Source organism: Erigeron canadensis, chromosome 8 (genome assembly GCF_010389155.1).
Source record: "Erigeron canadensis isolate Cc75 chromosome 8, C_canadensis_v1, whole genome shotgun sequence".
Lineage (NCBI taxonomy): Eukaryota > Viridiplantae > Streptophyta > Magnoliopsida > Asterales > Asteraceae > Erigeron > Erigeron canadensis.
Window position 1 is genome coordinate 8,621,943 of NC_057768.1, and position 18,209 is coordinate 8,640,151.

General features: G+C 35.6%; 1 protein-coding gene across 1 annotated transcript; it reads left to right on the forward strand.

Moving 5' to 3' along the window:
- The first annotated feature begins 16,192 nt into the window (after positions 1–16,192).
- LOC122579694 (thaumatin-like protein 1) lies at positions 16,193–17,921 on the forward strand. Its single transcript, XM_043751915.1, has 3 exons — positions 16,193–16,283; positions 16,432–17,098; positions 17,437–17,921. The coding sequence occupies exons 1-3, from the start codon at positions 16,232–16,234 to the stop codon at positions 17,642–17,644; spliced, it is 927 nt and encodes a 308-aa protein (XP_043607850.1). The 5' UTR covers positions 16,193–16,231; the 3' UTR covers positions 17,645–17,921.
- The last annotated feature ends 288 nt before the right edge of the window (positions 17,922–18,209 follow it).

The following is an 18,209-nucleotide window of genomic DNA, read 5'->3' on the forward strand; positions in this document are numbered from 1 at the left end:
CTCATTGAAACTTTATTATTAATTAGATACGGTATGGAAGCTTCACGGAAACGTTTCGGTATAGACGGAAACTTCAAGGAAACGTTTCGCACGAGTTTCCATTCCCATGGAGTTTCCGAAACGGGTACGCCTACCTGTTAGGAGTTTCGGTGCATCATAGAGAGGAACTGTTCCGCCTTTCCATAGGTGGACTACATATATAATATGGGTAGTTCGAATTACAGGTTCGTCAGTTCCATGTAGTCTGAGTTGTGATGGAAGAAGTTCCAAAACTCTCCCTTATAGTATCAGGTCAATATTAGATATTTATATCTATATTTAGGTCTTGTGTTAATACTGTTGAATTAAATATGATCTGATTCAAGTAATAACATTTACCGGGGGAGAATTAGTGAAAAGATTAACCTAGATTTAGGGTTTATGATTCTCTATTTTTAAATGAGAGTATTTACACATTCAACCCTTTTGGTGTTTAATGTATGCACCATTAGTCTTCATAGTTCCAATCACCTAATGAGAAGCCTTATAATTTATCTTTAAGAGTAAATATGCTGATCATGTATTTACTAGACATCAGGATTTCAATTATTGTCAATTATCATATAAGGAATGATAAACGATCAGTGACGGTCATACTAACATGCTTCCAACAAATACAAGGTAAAATTATGTTATTATTTTATAAAAAAAAAAAAGAGTTATCGACATAAATCGTCCCTGTGGTTTACTTAAGAAATCATGTTTCATCCCTGTGGTTCAATAACCTCACCGGCGGTCCTTTATAGGAGGATAAGGTTCGTGTTTCGTCCTTTTAGATAACGATCGTTATCTTTTTTTTTTGAAAGTTAACTTTTATTCACATGGTCATCACCACCAAATTAGTGGATCGTCAAACTATACAACCTTGTTAGTACAAAACGAAGTTACACCAATTTTCCCAACTAATCGTACAATGTTTCTTTCTAATTCTATACCAAAGGAAGCCTATCGACCGTATGTCTTGAAACAATTTTTCCATGTTGACCCCGCCATTGTTAAATCTCTTCTCGTTCCGTACCTTCCAAATACACCAACAAGCAACAAACACGATACATTTAATGGTATCCTTTTCCACCTTTCCCATGTCCCCCATCTGATGGAAATCGAACAAATCTTTCACCGAAAACAAAAAAATAGGTGGGGTTTTACCCCAAATGCTTATCCTTTGCCATACCTCAGTCGCCACCATACATGAGCAAAACAGATGCTCATTGGTTTCCTCGTAAGGGTCACAAAAGCTACACATGCCTGAGCCAACATAGCAATTCCTTTGTTTAATAGCCATCAGTGTAGGCAAATGATCCATTTCCAACCTCCACATGAAAATGTTACATTTAATCGGCACCCATTTAGACCATTTAAAAATATATATGTCCCTGTAATCTTCATCTCTTCTTAGAAACTCCTTAACAGCCTTCACGTTGAAACCATTTTTAGAGCCACCATTCCATTCTCATCGGTCCCTGCTATCGTTAAGCCCTCGACCTTCTAGTAAAGTAGCCAGCCTAGATCGTTCCTCATCTTCACCATTTAATATCCCACCCCTATCCTCTTTCTCAAATAAAACAAACTCGCCAACATCAAAACAAAATATATCCTTAACTAAGCATTTTTTCTCTCTCTTTTTTTTGAACAAAACAGGGAACTCCTCTTTGAGAGGAGCATCGCAAAGCCAAGGATCGAGCCAAAACCTGATTTGTGAACCGTCACCACAGATTCCTTTAAAAAGATTACCGAAACTCACATCTGCCACTTTCACCCTTGAGATAGTTCTAACAATATTGTACCATACCCCCGTAACATTTTTATTAAAAGGTATGGCGGCCCAACATCTTTTGGATTCATGAATTGCCTTAATAACCCGCCTCCACAAGCCATCAGGATCATTACCATATCACCAAAACCACTTTGTCAATAAGGAGACATTCGCATCATATAGTTTACACAGCCCTAAACCTCCTTTTTCAATCGGTGATGTAACCCTATCCCAATTCACCCAACTAATTTTCTTTGAATCCCCACTCCTCCCCAAAGGAACCGCCTTATAATTCCTTCCAAACCTTCAGTAACTTTCACTGGAGCTTTAAAAAGCGAGAAATAATAGGTAGGGAGGCTTTTAAGCACCGCTTTAATAAGAGTAACCCGACCCCCTAAAGAAAGATAAGAATCCTTCCCACTCAACAATCTCTTCTTGAAAATATCAAATAAAAAGTCCCAGTTTGCAATTCTGTTCATATTGCTACCAATTCGAATACCGAGGTGAATGAAAGGAATGTTGCCTGGTTTACAACGAACAAAATCAGCCGCCATTCTGACCTCTTCTTCACTAGTTCCAATCCCAAACATTAGCGATTTCGGCAAGTTTATCTTCAAGCCAGAACATAGATGAAATACCCGAAGCATCCTGGCCACTAGCCTCAAATTGTCAACTGACCATTCCCCCAAAAAGGCGCAGTCATCGGCATAGAGAAGATATGAAATAACGGGGCCATGGTTTGGTAAAGAGATCCCTTTAAACGACCTTATGCAAGTCACCCTTCTCATCATCACAGACAATGCCTCCATCACAATAATAAACAGGAAGGGTGAAATGGGGTCTACCTGCCTCAATCCTTTGGAACACTGGAATTCGAAGGTAGGGGAACCATTCACCAAAACAGCCGATCTAGCAGAGGCTAGCATACCTTGGATCCAATCACACCATTTGCTAGGGAAACCCATCTGAGCCATGATCTCAAGTAAAAAACACCAATTAACATTATCATATGCTTTATTGAAATCTACCTTAAAAATGAACACCTTCCTGTTGCTTTTTCTGATCCAAGATATGACCTCGTTAAGGACTAGAGGTCCATTAGTGATGAGCCTATTCTCCAAAAAAGTAGTCTGGTTACTGCATATGAGAGAGCCCAACACGCTTCTAATTCTGTTAGCCAAAACTTTTGAGATAACTTTGCTTATAACCCCAATGAAAGTAATGGGCCTGTAATCATTTAACTCGCCCGGATCCCTGACCTTTGGAATCAAAGTAATAAAAGTCGACCCACAACCTCTACCTATGGTGCCTCAGTCATGAAAATTCCGAAAAATAAGAATAAAATCATCTTCAAATCTGGTCCAGAACTTCTTTATAAATTTGGAAGTAATTCCGTCTAGGCCCGGGGCTCGGTCTTCACCACATGAAAAAACCGCTTTCTTTATCTTTTCTTCAGAAAGTCAAATCAGCAAGGTTATCTCTTCTTCGCCACATGAAAAAACCGCTTTCCGTCTGGTCCTCATGAAGTCAAATCAGCAGCCTGTTGTTCATAAAGTTTGTTATCGAGCTGGCAATCAAGAATTGGCCTTACTTTCCAATCTTCTCGAAATCTATCTCTATAAAATTCGAAAATCTGTTTCTTTATAAGCTTTGGCTTTGTTACCCATTCATCTCGGTACATCAATCCTGGTATAGAGTTACTTTTTTTTCTGTTATTAATAAGACCATGGAAAAAACGAGAGTTTTCATCCCCTTCCAAGGCCCACTTGCATCTCGATCTTTGCCTTAAGTCTTTATTCTTTTTATCCTCCAACTCGACAAGCTTTTTCTTGCATTCAGTTCTGACCCATGCGTCCTCTTCATTCAATTCTGAGATTTCCATTTGGAGATCGAGTTCCTCTAGCTCTTTTTTGCACATCTCGTATTCTTCTCCTTCTCTGCTAGTCAGTTCATTTCCCCATTTTTTCAGAGCCTGTCTGATCCATTTAAACTTTCTCCACAATCTAATATCCGGGGGCCCATCGAAAGCAAAAGAATCAAGGGCCTCGTTAACAATATTCTCATTTAAGTCCCAACTATTACTAGATGGGTGCTGAAGACACCTCTATGTCAATGGTGAGTGTACTTTGCAACACTATCACTTAATCTGGACGTGACCAGTTTAGAGTGAGTAGTGTACCAGGTTAACTGGAATGTTACTTATTAAGGTGACAAGTTTGAATAAGTAAATACAATGCCATAATGTAAATGAAAAGTAAGTAAATATGGTGAGACAATATGTATTTTTTCAAGTGTATTTTATTTATTGATGGTTAAATAAAATACAAGGTTGTTGCGGAACCAAGATAATACAAAGATGTAAATATCCTAACAACCTATGAAATACAATTGATCTATACTTGGAAATTCTCCTAACAATCGAAACACTTAAAGTTGTGAAATGTTCCTTTTTACGATTGAGAGAATATTGCACAAGTTCACCAATATTGCAGAATGTATGTGTTTGCAAAATTGTTGAAATGCTTGGGCAAGGACCTCTATTTATAGTCGAAGGTTGAGCATTGGGATCTCAACTTCGACGTATAAATATGTTTGACAACACAGAAAAGTATTAGTAGATAATTCTTTGTGTGTGTGTTAAATAAAGTAAGACAAAAGGTTACTTTATTCAACCACTCTACATCTTTGCACTTTTATCCACAGACAAGATTATTGTCCGGGTAAAAGGATGTAGTGAAAAGGTCCTCCTCGTAATTACTGTAAAGCTTTGTAAAGGCATTTACACTGGAGGATCTCAAGTTGATTAATCTGGTAGAAAGTCAACTGGGCTTCGCTGCCATTGCCTTTCCCTTTCTTCCACTTGTTGTCTTTGACTTCAACTGGAATGTCTTCAAATTGTTGTTCTTCAGATCTCAACTGGAGGAAGTCGTCGGTTGCATAAACTGTACATTGCAACTGGACTTCAAATATTTCGGACAATTCTTCATGCTCTCCAGATGCAACTGGAGAGATCAAGTTTTTAGAAAAGCTGGACCTAACATCTCACAATCGGGTCTGTCCAACCATGAGTTAAAAAGCCTGAATGGTTTCGGCCCAAAGTTAAGTTCCTTAATAGTCAACATAATAGGGTTGTGATCGGAGAATCTTCTGGGCATAGCTCTAAAAATTGCATCAGGCCATGCGTCTACCACACCCCTGTTCACCATACATCTATCAATTTTGCTAAGCTTCACACCATTTTCATCTTCTTTCAAATAAGTGAACCTGTTGCCTTTCATATTGAATTCATGAAGTCCAGCAGTCTCAATGAAAGAATTGAAATCCCTTGCAGCCTGTTGTTTGAATCTCGACCCCTTCCTTTCATCCGATGACCTTACCATATTAAAATCCCCCATTAACAACCAAAAACCTTCTGAACTAGTGACCATATCCTTTAACGAATTCCATAAAACTCTTTTCTCATTGTTGCTTTGAGGGGCATATACGTTAGTGATATATACCAACCCATCACAACCTTTTATCTCCCCTTTGATCAATATATATTTATTACTTTTAACACAATCGACTTTTTTGAAAACCCCCGGGTCCCACACACTAATAAGACTCCCTTACCTGCCGACCGGTTCAACCACCTCAAACTCCATGTCCGACTTTCCCCAATATCTTTTGATTACACTTTCACTAACACCCCCACTTTGAGATTCTTGAATTAATAAGCATGAAATCTTTTCTTTAACAATAATCCCTTTAATCTAGTTGGCTTTGTTGTCCTCCCCCCCCCCCCCTAACCCCTCTAATATTAATTGAAAGACAATTCATTGGGGAAGAGCATTAATACCTTCATTCACGATTGTCTTCCTGACCTGCTTCTTTTCTTTCGACAAATCGGCCCCGAAATGCTTTCCCACATCGATAGTGGCATCGACCTCCATTTCAATCTCTATGTCTTGTGGTCCTAGTTCTCCATCTTCGTCAGTTTTGTTATTAGTGGGAAGCCCTAATATCTCACCCTCTTCGAGTTCCTTTCTAGATTGGGGGAAAATAATGTCATTTTCTTGACTATTCTCCCGTTCCTTTTAAGCTTCCAAATCTAAAACTCTCGTTGGTTCATTAAGTACCTCAATAGGAATAATAGTGTTATTATTACGCCCAGTAGTAATTGATTCAGAGTTGGGTTGAACATTTTGGTCGGTTGGGCCTAATACAACCTCAAAATCGGATGGGCTTGAGTTTCTGGGTCGTTTTTTTGGGCCTCAAAGTTGATACATTAAAATTGTTATACTATTCTGATTCTTTTTTGTCTTTTAATTTCCTTTTTTTTCTTTCACGTGACTTGGAAAAAACCACAAAATCTCTTTTTTGTCTCCTCCCGTAATTAATATTTTGAGTGCCTCCATGTTCCGCTTCCCCATGCATCTTCCAGTCCATCTTCCCATGCGCAAACGTTTCGTTTGCCACATTTGTACCTTTTCCACCTTTGTACCGTCCCCCTCCTCGACTCTTGGGATTCTGCTTACCTGTTCCGATAACCCACCGGAATGTCTAATTTCTGATCCCACTGGCTGTGAGCGGTCACCACGGATAACGACACAATTGGGACACCAATTCGTCGTCTTCTCAATGACCCATACTCTGAATTTCTTATCCCTCCATTTCTATCAAACAACGTCCTTAATTTCTTTCCCATCCCCCACCAGAATGGCAACTCCTTCCCCTGCTTTGTTGTGGTCATCTTCACAGGCCGACGATGGTAAAACAACCTTGCCAAACATTCCCCCTATCTTGCTGAACAATTTTGTCGATGCCAACTGGAGAGGTACCCCTAGGATATAAACCCATGCAATCCTTTCATAGTGAATGGACTGACCAGACCACTCCTCTGCCATTGAGAACCACGGCCTCCATGACTTTTGCATATACATGAATTTTGTGGCAGCCTCCTTATCCGGGAAGGTAATAAGCATGGACATACCTCCAAGATACTGCAGCTTCACCTCATCCTCAACAATCCCACCCAGTAATAAGCTAAGCGTTGACAGAATCTCAAAGTTACCACACTTAACCACCAATGCTTTCCCCCGAACCGCCGCCATCTCATACACTTCATCGTCAACAACCATCTCTTTCTCGTTGGCAATCATCCCACTGCTCCCCTTAACAATGTCACTGAATGACCATCCACCAAAAAACGTGCCCCCGGATTTAGTAACCGGCTAATGATGATGAGACACCTTGGGACGTTCACGGTTAAAAGTGGGAATCTTCACACTAATCCCAGCCTCTTCGTTTTCTATAGAGTGTCTAGCTAAGTTGATAATCAAACTGTGTCCCCCCAACTTGACGTTTTTCAGTTGACGCTCCAGTTCTCTCCAATTTTTAACTCCTTTGAAGCTAACAAGGCCAAACTTTTGGTCCATCTTGTTTCTCTTCCTAGCGATATAAACCCCTGCTATCACGCCGTAACCCTTCAACGCCGATGCCAAGTCCCATGGTCTACAACCATCTGGTATATTAGACACAAAAAACTTAATAATTTGAAACCCCGATCCAAATCTTGAGTGTGTGTGAATTCTTTCTCTTTGTTTTTTTTTCTTTCGTGTAACCTCCTCCCATCCTGTTTCGATCTCTATAGTTTCTCTCTCACACATAATGTTAATCAAAGATTGTTAAATATAATTGTTTTTGTAATATTGTCGTAAGTAAAGATCGTTATCTCATCTTCTTTAATACCCCCATGTGCCTTTCACGTGAGGGTAAAAAAGTCTTTTTCCAACTAAAGGACCACTATTGATAATATACTAATACATAGCTAACTACCATTTCCCTTCCCATAACATTTGTTATCTCATCCTCTCCGATCCAAATATGCAACTAACGAAGCCCACATATACATATACTACACACACACACACACACACACACACACACATATATATATATATAAATATTTAATCCCAAACGTAGATTCACCACATATTCACCACCACCTAACGCCGTCATACCAGCGACAGCGGTTGTGTTAAAGGAGTAAGCGATACTCTGTCGTCGCACCACCACATCCCCATTGTCGATACTCAGCTGTGAGCGATGGCGGTGGCAGTAGCATTGAGACTAAAATACAGTAGAGGTACATATACATGTATGTATGTATCCAAATGTATAGTTGAGAACCAGTGGTTTCAAATGTCCTCCCATTTTTCCGGCCAACAATGACGACGACACTCCAGCAGCAATAACGACGGCACACCGTCAATCTTTCCTCACATATAGAGCATCATCGTCTTCATCTAAATCTTCTTCTAATCGCAATCTTAGTGGTCAGGAATCAGGATTAACCGGAAGTACGGTCGATGGCGCGTGAGTGATGGCGAGGGTCGTTTGTAGATGGTGGTGGTGAGTTCATTTTTACATCTTCGTTTTACAATAAAACAAGTTCATTAATATTGTTGATGTATCATATTAGGGGTTATTAATGAAAGGATGAAAAAAGATAGATATAGTGCTATATATATGTATGTGTAAATATGTATTTGTGTTCATATCCTAGTCAAAGCTACCAAGAACAAACCCTAAAGAAAATAACCCAAAAAGAAAAAGTGAAAATTCCAATTAAAAATCAATTTTTTTTCTTTTTTTGATGTAAGATTAAGAAAAAAAGGTTGATTTTTCTTAAGTGGTAAATATCTAACTCTTATTTCCATATAGCTATATATAGATTAATGGATATGTACAAAATTACAGGTTTAAAAATATAATTGTAAAGTTACGAAGAAAAAAAAGAAGTAGAAGAAGAAGAAGAAGGGGGAGGATGAAGGAGAAAGGAGCTAGAAAGAAAATATCAACTTTGGTCCTTTACGGATGGGAAAGACATTTATACCCTCACGTGAAAGGCACGTGAGGGTGTTAACGGAGATGAGATAACCATCATTATTGAAAAGGACGAAACACGAACCTTATCCTCCTATAAAGGACAGCCAGTGAGGTTATTGAACCACAGGGAGGAAACGTGATTTTTTGAGTAAACCACATGGACGATTTATGTAGTTAGGAGTATCCAATAGTTACCACTTACCATTGTCTTAGTTTTAGTCATATATGCAGTTAGGAGTAACCAACTACATGCTCTTTTCGGTTCCCCAGTTAGTTGTTCATGCAAGTTTTTTTGTTGAATTTTCGGTGCTTGCATCTCTATATATTGGGTGATTTCTTCATTTTGCATTGCAATTTTTGGTGTTGGTTTGTACTATTATGATTTTTCGTTTGCATCTAAGGTAATGATGTAGCGAGAAATTAAAGATAGATAATTGGACATGTTGATTCAAAAGAATGTCAGGAACAACTCTTCCAACTATCGTTGATTCAAGAAAGAATACCGATAATCTGAGGAAATTCACACACATTAACACGCACACTCGTGTATAGGGAGGAAGATATGAAATTTCATATATCAAAAAACTCAAAACTGATTTTACAAAACACCTAGCACCCTATTTATATTAATCCTAACACAACTAAAATAGGAAATAAATCAATACATAATTATTCTAATATATTAAAAAGATAACTTAATAAAACTATAAAAATAAAAGATCATGCTACGCATCATTCTCTCCCTCTTCGAATAACTCGTCCTCGAGTTTGATTTGAAACCACCGGGATCAAACGGAAGCATATCATTAACTCTATCAATCTTGCACTTTTCACCTCGAGAAATCATTTTTTGAACACCAGGAACAAAATTAAATAACTGCAGAAACTTCAGAAAATCATAACTCCTTGTAGGAAACTCCAATCAAAAATCCCGACGGTCAGGCTGTGCTTCAATGAGTCTTGAAAAACATATCCGAAAATCAGAGCGATCCAACGGTGAATGAATCTGTGCCGCCTGTTTTCCTGCAACTGCGCAGATCTGGACGAACAGAAGCAGATTTTTGGGTATTTTTCGAGTTGGCATGTAATCTTCTTCATCGATCTTCTCACTATACAAACCATCATCAGATCTGAACCAAAGATACCATTCATCATCCTTGTATTCATCATACACGGACGGATAATCATAGATTATATCGTCACTATGAGACATCTTGAACAGGATTTTCGGCTCTGATACCAACTGATGTAGCAAGAAATTAAAGATAGATAATTGGACATGTTGATTCAAAAGAATGCCAGGAACAACTCTTCCAACTATCATTGATTCAAGAAAGAATACCGATAATCTGGGGAATTTCACAGACACTAACACGCACACTCGTGTATAGGGAGGAAAATATGAAATTTCATATATCAAAAAACTCAAAACTGATTTTACAAAACACCTAGCATCCTATTTATATTAATCCTAACACAACTAAAATAGGAAATAAATCGATACATAATTATTCTAATATATTAAAAAGATAACTTAATAAAACTATAAAATTAAAAGATCACGCTATGCATCAGGTAAAATCTGGATCATGTTCATTATCATAGTTTCATAGGTGTTAATTTATGTTGTGTTGACGATTTTTCATCTGACATAGAATTTCCGTCGCTTTTAATATTAATTTAACCACACGTACCTCCTCAGCCAGAAATGTTTATTAACAACACCAAATCAGCATTAATTGAAAGGTTGAACAAAGTCGTGATTGTTTTTATGTTCCGCTGTAAGGAAACTTGATTTATGTTCAATCGTCAATTGGTGCTTATATGTGTCACAATCTTTCATCTATGATGATAAAGGTATGATAATTCCAACATTTGCTACCAATTTGTATTACCACTTGAAATGCTAGTTCTTTTGTTTGATGCTTGCCCTCTAGGTTATCTTTAATCCCTTATTAAGAGTATTGGATTAAGACTTTAAGCATATTTTTATTCCCAAAATGCCCTAATCAGCATCTCTATGATTCTTAAAATGTCCTTCCACACATTACAACACTATTTAATGTATGTATAAATATTATATTGGTTTATTTTTTCTTTATTATATTAGTTCACTATTTTTGTTATCAATTTGTAATTGATTCTAATTTAATTAACATTGATCTTTTTATATGATTTTAAAACAATCGATAAAATCTCATAATCTATATTTTTGACACACTATGTATCTGATGTATTCATCCAAAAAAATAATTATAAAATTCCGCCGCAATGTGCGGGTATTATGCTAGTTCAAGGTAAAGTTGAGATTATTAAGATATGTTTTAGACTTCGCATTAGTTGATCATAAATATAAAATATTATTAAAAGGAGGATGATGGGCTCCGTTGAAATACAAGAAACGAAGTCCGAAATTAGTCTTGGGCTCGGATAGAATTTATCTCACTTGGGCTAATGATAATAAGTTAAAGACTAATGAAAAAAAAGCATGGGCCCACATTTGGATACCCTTGAATCTTGATAACCCTTCACGTGTGCAGGAAGAAAATTAAACCAAAATAACACCCTTCGAGGAATCGAGGGATATACATTCTGGAGCAGGTTGGACGTAAGAAAAAGACACTGTGGAGAAGCCGGTCACAAAGAAGAGTCTAATAAGAAAAAGACACGCAGCCAGAAGAGTTGGGTCTCTTTGCTCTTGTTCGATCATCACAGCCGCTAATTGTTTGGCTTTCTTTATTCATCGCTTAATACGATCTTTATAAATTTAAAACTAGATTTTTTACACATCAATCGTCGTTTACTTTTTTTCACCTACATTTTTTTGCTGTCTCATTAAAGTTATATTCTCATCATTTCCATTATTTTTTCTATCTTTAATTATTGAGAAGACTTTACCTAAGCTTAGGTACTGCCACGTTAAAAAAAGTTACAAATTAAACCTTTGAATTTGATAAACATACATAGCCCCCTGAATTTTACACAACCTCTCCCTGAATTTTATATAATCCCCCTGCTTTACCTAAGATAAGTAATACATGTTTTACCTAATTTTTTATCTTATTTACCTAACTTACAAATAAAAAAAAAAAAACAATAAGAAAGGAAAATGAAAGAACAAGGTGAATTAAGTCACCGACCCCTCTTCACCAAGACCCTTTTACCAACCTATATTAACAATTCATCTACCATAACTTTTTATTTTATTTTTTTACACATAAACCTTACCAATTGTCTACTAGCTAGTTCCACAATTACCCTCATATTTTCTACATCAGCCCTCTCTTAAAAAATTTCAAAACTTTCTTTTTACAATATTTGGTGTTAAAGTAAACCTGTTAAACTGTCAAAGAGATGTTGAATATCTATTCATTGTTTATTTATTTATTTATTATTATCTTTACTCTCTTATAAAGGAAATGACTTTTTTATTTTAGGTAATTCTACCTTTAAATTATTAGAATTACCTTTGACTTTTTGTGTTTTACCCTTAATGAATTATAATTTACTAAACCTTTATTTTAATAATTAATACTTTAAGTCTTATCTTCTAAAAATTTGCATTATTACAATTATATCAACCTACCCCACTTGACACCGCCACCACCACCACCACTAATAGTACCATCACCGACACCACTAAAACGCCTTCCCTACCACCGCTGTTGCATTGCACGGGTTGCTATTAATTTATTAGGTAATGCTGGAATATAGTATTCCCATTAAGATCCAAAATGAATCAATAACAATTCATACCAATCACCAGATCGATTACATTCCAAATCAAATAATCCATTCTTTATTGCTTAAAACTATCAAAAAAGGAGTAAAAGTACAAATTCATTATTATACTTTTTGTGCCAATCACCTGGTGAAAAGTTTTGTTCATTTTGTTTAGAAAAACAATAACTTTATTCTTAGTGGTGAAGTCGTGTAGAAAATGCGATGGTGCGCTATACTCGTTGATACACTTTTCTTCGACAAGTAAATTCCTTGCTTGCGTTGATAAATAATTTTCTTTTTTTCCAATTTATTTTTCTCAATTTCAAGCATTTAATCTAAACCCGATAAATAGAAAATTCTCTATTAATTAGGATACCCGGATAGAGTTGAAGTGTTATCTTTGTGGCTATTCTCGATTTTCAATTCCTATCATTTGAAGGTGTTTACTCGTGCATGTTTTGAATTTTGATTTTTTTAGAGATTTTCAGGTGACTTACTAGGTACCACTAAAGATGGCTTCGAAAGTATGTATAGTCAAAAACTCAAAATGCTAGTAATTTGTTTCTTTGATATATAACAATTATTAGTTAGTCGGTACTAAACTACTAATCAACGTAATTCCTCGTTAAAAAAAGTATAGCTTTTGAACTATTTGACTTCCATGAATCTCAAAAAGTATAACTGTTAGAACTTCGTGAATGAAAGAATAATGAGCTAAAGTTGATGCTACAAATATTGCAAAACGTACACAACAAAATATATATGCTACATTTTGTTAAGGTAACAATGTGGTTCCAAAACGACATTGTCCATCAAGCCTCATAGTGGAACAGAATCATAATATTAACTGTTTGCGGGACTTTATCTATGGAACTTCCCTACATACTATCGAAATCTCGATACACTTAATGGAAAGCTAACACTTAATCGTTGTAACAAAGTCTAAGTTATTTAGATACGATCGAAATATCAAATCTAATAAGGTGGATAATGACAAAATACTTTTATGTAAGCCTTTATCTCCTTTCTCCACAACCACACCAATGTTAAATTCTTCGAAAGTTCGTTCGTTAAACAGGCTTAATCATGACTAAATGCCAAACTATTATATATAAAGTCACTAAATACACAAATCAACATGTAAATCTCTACATGATCGATCTGTTTGCTCTTTTGATAATAATCCATATCTAAACAAAAAAGTTAAGAGTCCCCCAGACTTTAACTAAATAGAAATATTTCTTTGAAAAAGTTTGTTGAATTTGAAGATGAATGGCCTTTTTATCTAAACCGAATGGTCTTATTATCCAAGAATCCTAGATTCCTGGGCTATTAATAATTTTTAATAAATATTGATAGGGTTTTTTCTTTAAAACCTCTACATACTTTTTTATTTGTCTCTTTCAGGTCATCGAACTTTTTTATTCCTTTTTAAGTCATTAAAAGTTATCAAATTGTCTCATTTAAGTCATTCATTTTCAAACATTGTTGATCATGATGATGTAACTATTATTCTAGGTGACGTGGAGATATCTAATCAAGTTACCATTGCTTATGTGACATTACTCAAAGGGTGATAATTTGTACACCACTGTTTGTTAGTCTTATATCACCTAAAGTGCTTTAATGTGTTATAATGTTCTATGATATAAAATATGTTTGATGATGTACGACTCAAAAAGGTGGTGTACGAATCATCACTCATACTTAAACCCCCATAAGCAATGACACGTCAATTAAAAAAGTTATGAGTCTATATCAGATAAAATGGTAACCACGTCATCATGGTCAACGAAATTTAAAAAATGAATGACCTAAATGGAACAATTTGGCAACTTTTGATGACATATAAAGGAATAAAAAAATATGATGGGTTGGAAGGGACAAACAAAAAAATACATGGGGTTTTAGAGAAAAAAAAGTAACTGCTCAGTGCCGCCTTCCGCGGGTTTTGAGCCCCAATACCTCGACGGTGTATGGGGGAGGTTAAGATGTAGGCAGACCTTACCTCTACCAAAGTAGAGAGACTGCTTCCAGTTTCTACCTAAATGGTAGAAAAGGCCCTCCAACCTTTGCATGGGATGAGGATCGAACCCATGACCTCTGTCTCCAGAGGCAAGGGTGTTTACCACTGATCCAAACCCATGAATTTTATTTCCAGAGGCAAGGGTTTTAGAGAGAAAACCCAATTTTGATATGTATAGCTTGTATAGTTAAAAAAGATATATCGTTTTTTTCTTTTACATATTTCTTACATACGGACCATTTATTTAATTTCATCCAATTAGAGTAATAAAATACGAATATGTTATAAAAAAATTTTCACGCAGATTTCTTGCGGACAGTTTTTTTTAATCATTTCTCACCATATTAACCGCGTCCGTCACATCAGCATAATAACACTTAAACCACTTTTAAAGGTACATAGTCTGCATACTTCTTTATTTTGAATATCACTAGATCAAATTGATATAGTTTTAGCACATTAATTTCAAAAAGAAAAAAGTTGCAAGATTATCTCGAATATCACTAGATCAAATACAGTACCTTTTTGTAATAATCTTTTTTAAATTATATATTAAATACTTTTTTGCAATAATCTCTTTTAAGTGAGAAACTTAAGGGGCCTATAAAAAGTCTGATATCCATTCAATTTAAGTATTTAACAACCTAGGTATAATTGGTATGTTAGTTGCTAACTCAATGAATTAGGTGATTAAAAAAAACGTACTTTTGGTCTTTTACTTGACAAATAGAGTAGTATATATAATTAATATTATATGTCTAGCTTACCTTAACCTTTAAAACAGAGAAGCTATAAAAAAGCATCCACAACCTAATCTATGCCCTCATTGAGATAAAGTAAGTTACAAGTCATAATCATGGTTATCCACAAGACTAACAGAATTACTCTTCATTCCCAAATTGCCTACACCTAATCGCATAAGTCTTAGCCATGTTTTCCAACTTTACATGTGTTCTTTTTCTTATTCATGTGAAAGTAGACAATTAAGTTTGAAAGTTATGGCCAAGAATGAATTGGTAAGACCATGTTAAAGAGTAACGGAAAAATGTATATAAAGAAATTGATCATGCAGTACGTTTTCCTAATCTTGGGCCATTAACTGTATGATATTAATGATGCTTCATTATTTTCAGTCAACAGGCATTCATACGATTTACACATAACAGTATATATATAGTTTTTTATTGGAACCGATCCATTGAAAAAATCAATGTCTATATATATAAGTTTTGCTGTGGAAATATATATAAAAAAATTTGTGTTATTGGGTACGAAAGCAAACATCATGTATTACCAATACTTATGATTTTCTTTTTTACAACTATGAATCCACTCGCGCGCAAAGTATCTTCTTTAACACAAATTTCATCACACTCTTTTTGATACTTAACAAAAGTCACTGATAATTTAACATATTGATAACCACTTAACCATTACATCAAAAAGATTCATTTTCTGTCCATAAAACTTCCTTAATTACTTCCAAAACAATCTTCATAAATAAAGAATCGCAAATAAAATGATTCATTCCCATTAATAAAAAAGTATGATTAATTATCATCGTCTATACTAAGAAAATAAAAGGTGTTTTCGCCCATATCTTTTTCGGAAAGCACAGACTCCATCTAAGTCGGCAAGTGGCATTTTGGCCTATAAAAATAGATAAACATCTCATTTCATCAAAACTCCCTCTCCACCCCGTTCATCTTCGTCATTTCTAGGAAAATATTTCATCAACTTCAATTTCTTTCATAATTCCTTCATTTTCAATAAAAAAATATCCATTTTTCCAAGACAAAGTAGCCGTTTGTGCCCATATGGATCGCTTTAATTTGGTTGTTACATGTTTTTTGCTATTCATTCTTGAAGGTGAGCCAATGTTTCTTTGTATATGAACTTGTTAAATGTTTTTTTAGTTTACATTGTTCGATGATTTCAAATTACTTATCTAACTATTTGAAAAATGTTAAACCAAAATTTGGTCAATTATAGATTGATTTCATGGTTCATTTTGCAGGAGTTTTGGGAGCTACTTTCACATTTGTGAACAAATGTAGCTACACGGTCTGGCCAGGAATTCTTGGCCAACCCGTTCTCGATACAACTGGATTTGAGCTTACAAATGGAAAAACACGTTCCATGCAAGCTCCATCGGGCTGGTCAGGTCGATTCTGGGGTAGAACCGGTTGCAATTTTGACCAGTCTGGTCACGGATCTTGCACCACAGCAGATTGTGGTTCAGGTGAAATCCAATGCAACGGGGCTGGAGCAGCCCCTCCAGCCACGTTAGCAGAATTCACCCTTGGATCAGGTCCAACCACGCAGGATTTCTACGATGTCAGCCTTGTAGATGGATATAATCTACAAATGATCGTAGAAGCGAGTGGGGGGTCAGGTGATTGTGGGACGACCGGGTGCGTGGACGACTTGAACAAGAGGTGTCCGAACGAGCTGAGCATGGCTGGCGGTGGCGGGTGTAGAAGCGCGTGTGACGCGTTTGGAAAGGCGGAATATTGTTGTAAAGGTGACTTTGGTTCCCCACAATCATGTCAGCCCACGGCATACTCGCAGGTTTTTAAGACGGCGTGTCCTAGGTCGTATAGCTACGCGTACGATGATGCTACGAGCACCTTCACGTGTACGGCTGCCAATTATATCATCACTTTTTGTCCCTCATTCCAAGGGTAACTATTTTTGTACTGTTTATAACTTAGTTAGTAGTTACTATTCGGTTGACCAGTGAAAATTATATATATTTGATTAAAACAAAATGTTAAATTAATCACTCATTGCCAACGACCTCTTATTGGTCTAATGATTTACGGAGGAAGGCCGGTGTGACTTAATTTGACTCTTTAGAAATCGGGTTTAAAAATTTGGATGTTAATGTTTAATTATCAATTTGGGATAACTAAAGACTAACAACTACGAATAATATTTGTTGTTAAAATAAATATTTGTCGTTAGAAAAATAAAACACTAACCATAGATTTTTTTATCTTTTTTTATATTCATTTGACAGTAAAAATCCTGGAAAGGTGGTGACAAAACCAACAAACGGAAGCAGGGGATCGGGTCCGTTGGACGGGTTATTATCCAATAGTTCACTTTATGCGGATCTTGCTATAGGCAATAATGCAGCTGCTGTTAACCTCCCTTCTTCAAGACTTGCACTTATTTCCTTCATTGTTCTTTTTACTTCGGTTACATTAATATGGCTTCCTAGCTAATTTAGGATTTGGTCAAACTTAAAACAGTCTACTCAAACATATCTATCTCATATTTTATTTATTGATATATATAAGTAGAAAACTATAACAACATTCGAATTTTGATTTGTTTCTCAAGTATGTTGTCAAGTTTGATGTGCTAATCAAATTGACTTGTATGGCTTTCTGCTTTTCTATGATGTGTAAAATATCATTGCTATCAAAAGGTAATTATTTAATGTATTCTATTTGATTCAAGGATTATTAGACAAAATTTAATCTCAGTGTATGTTTTGGATAAGACCAATATAAAACAAGGTATTTTATTTGTTGCTTTATAAATTACCTTTTGCGTTTATTTATTTTTAGTAATTAGACCAACAATTTGAGGTCGTTGCCTGTTGGCTTTATTTTTGTATGGTACTATATGCATGTTTGGCAAATCATGGTCCATGGTGATAACTTATCACTTCCTTTAAGTAAAAAGGTAGGAATAACTATATCCAATTTCTATTTCTATAATAATAATAATAATAATAATAATAATAATAAAAGTAACAATGACTATATCCAATTTCGTATGCAT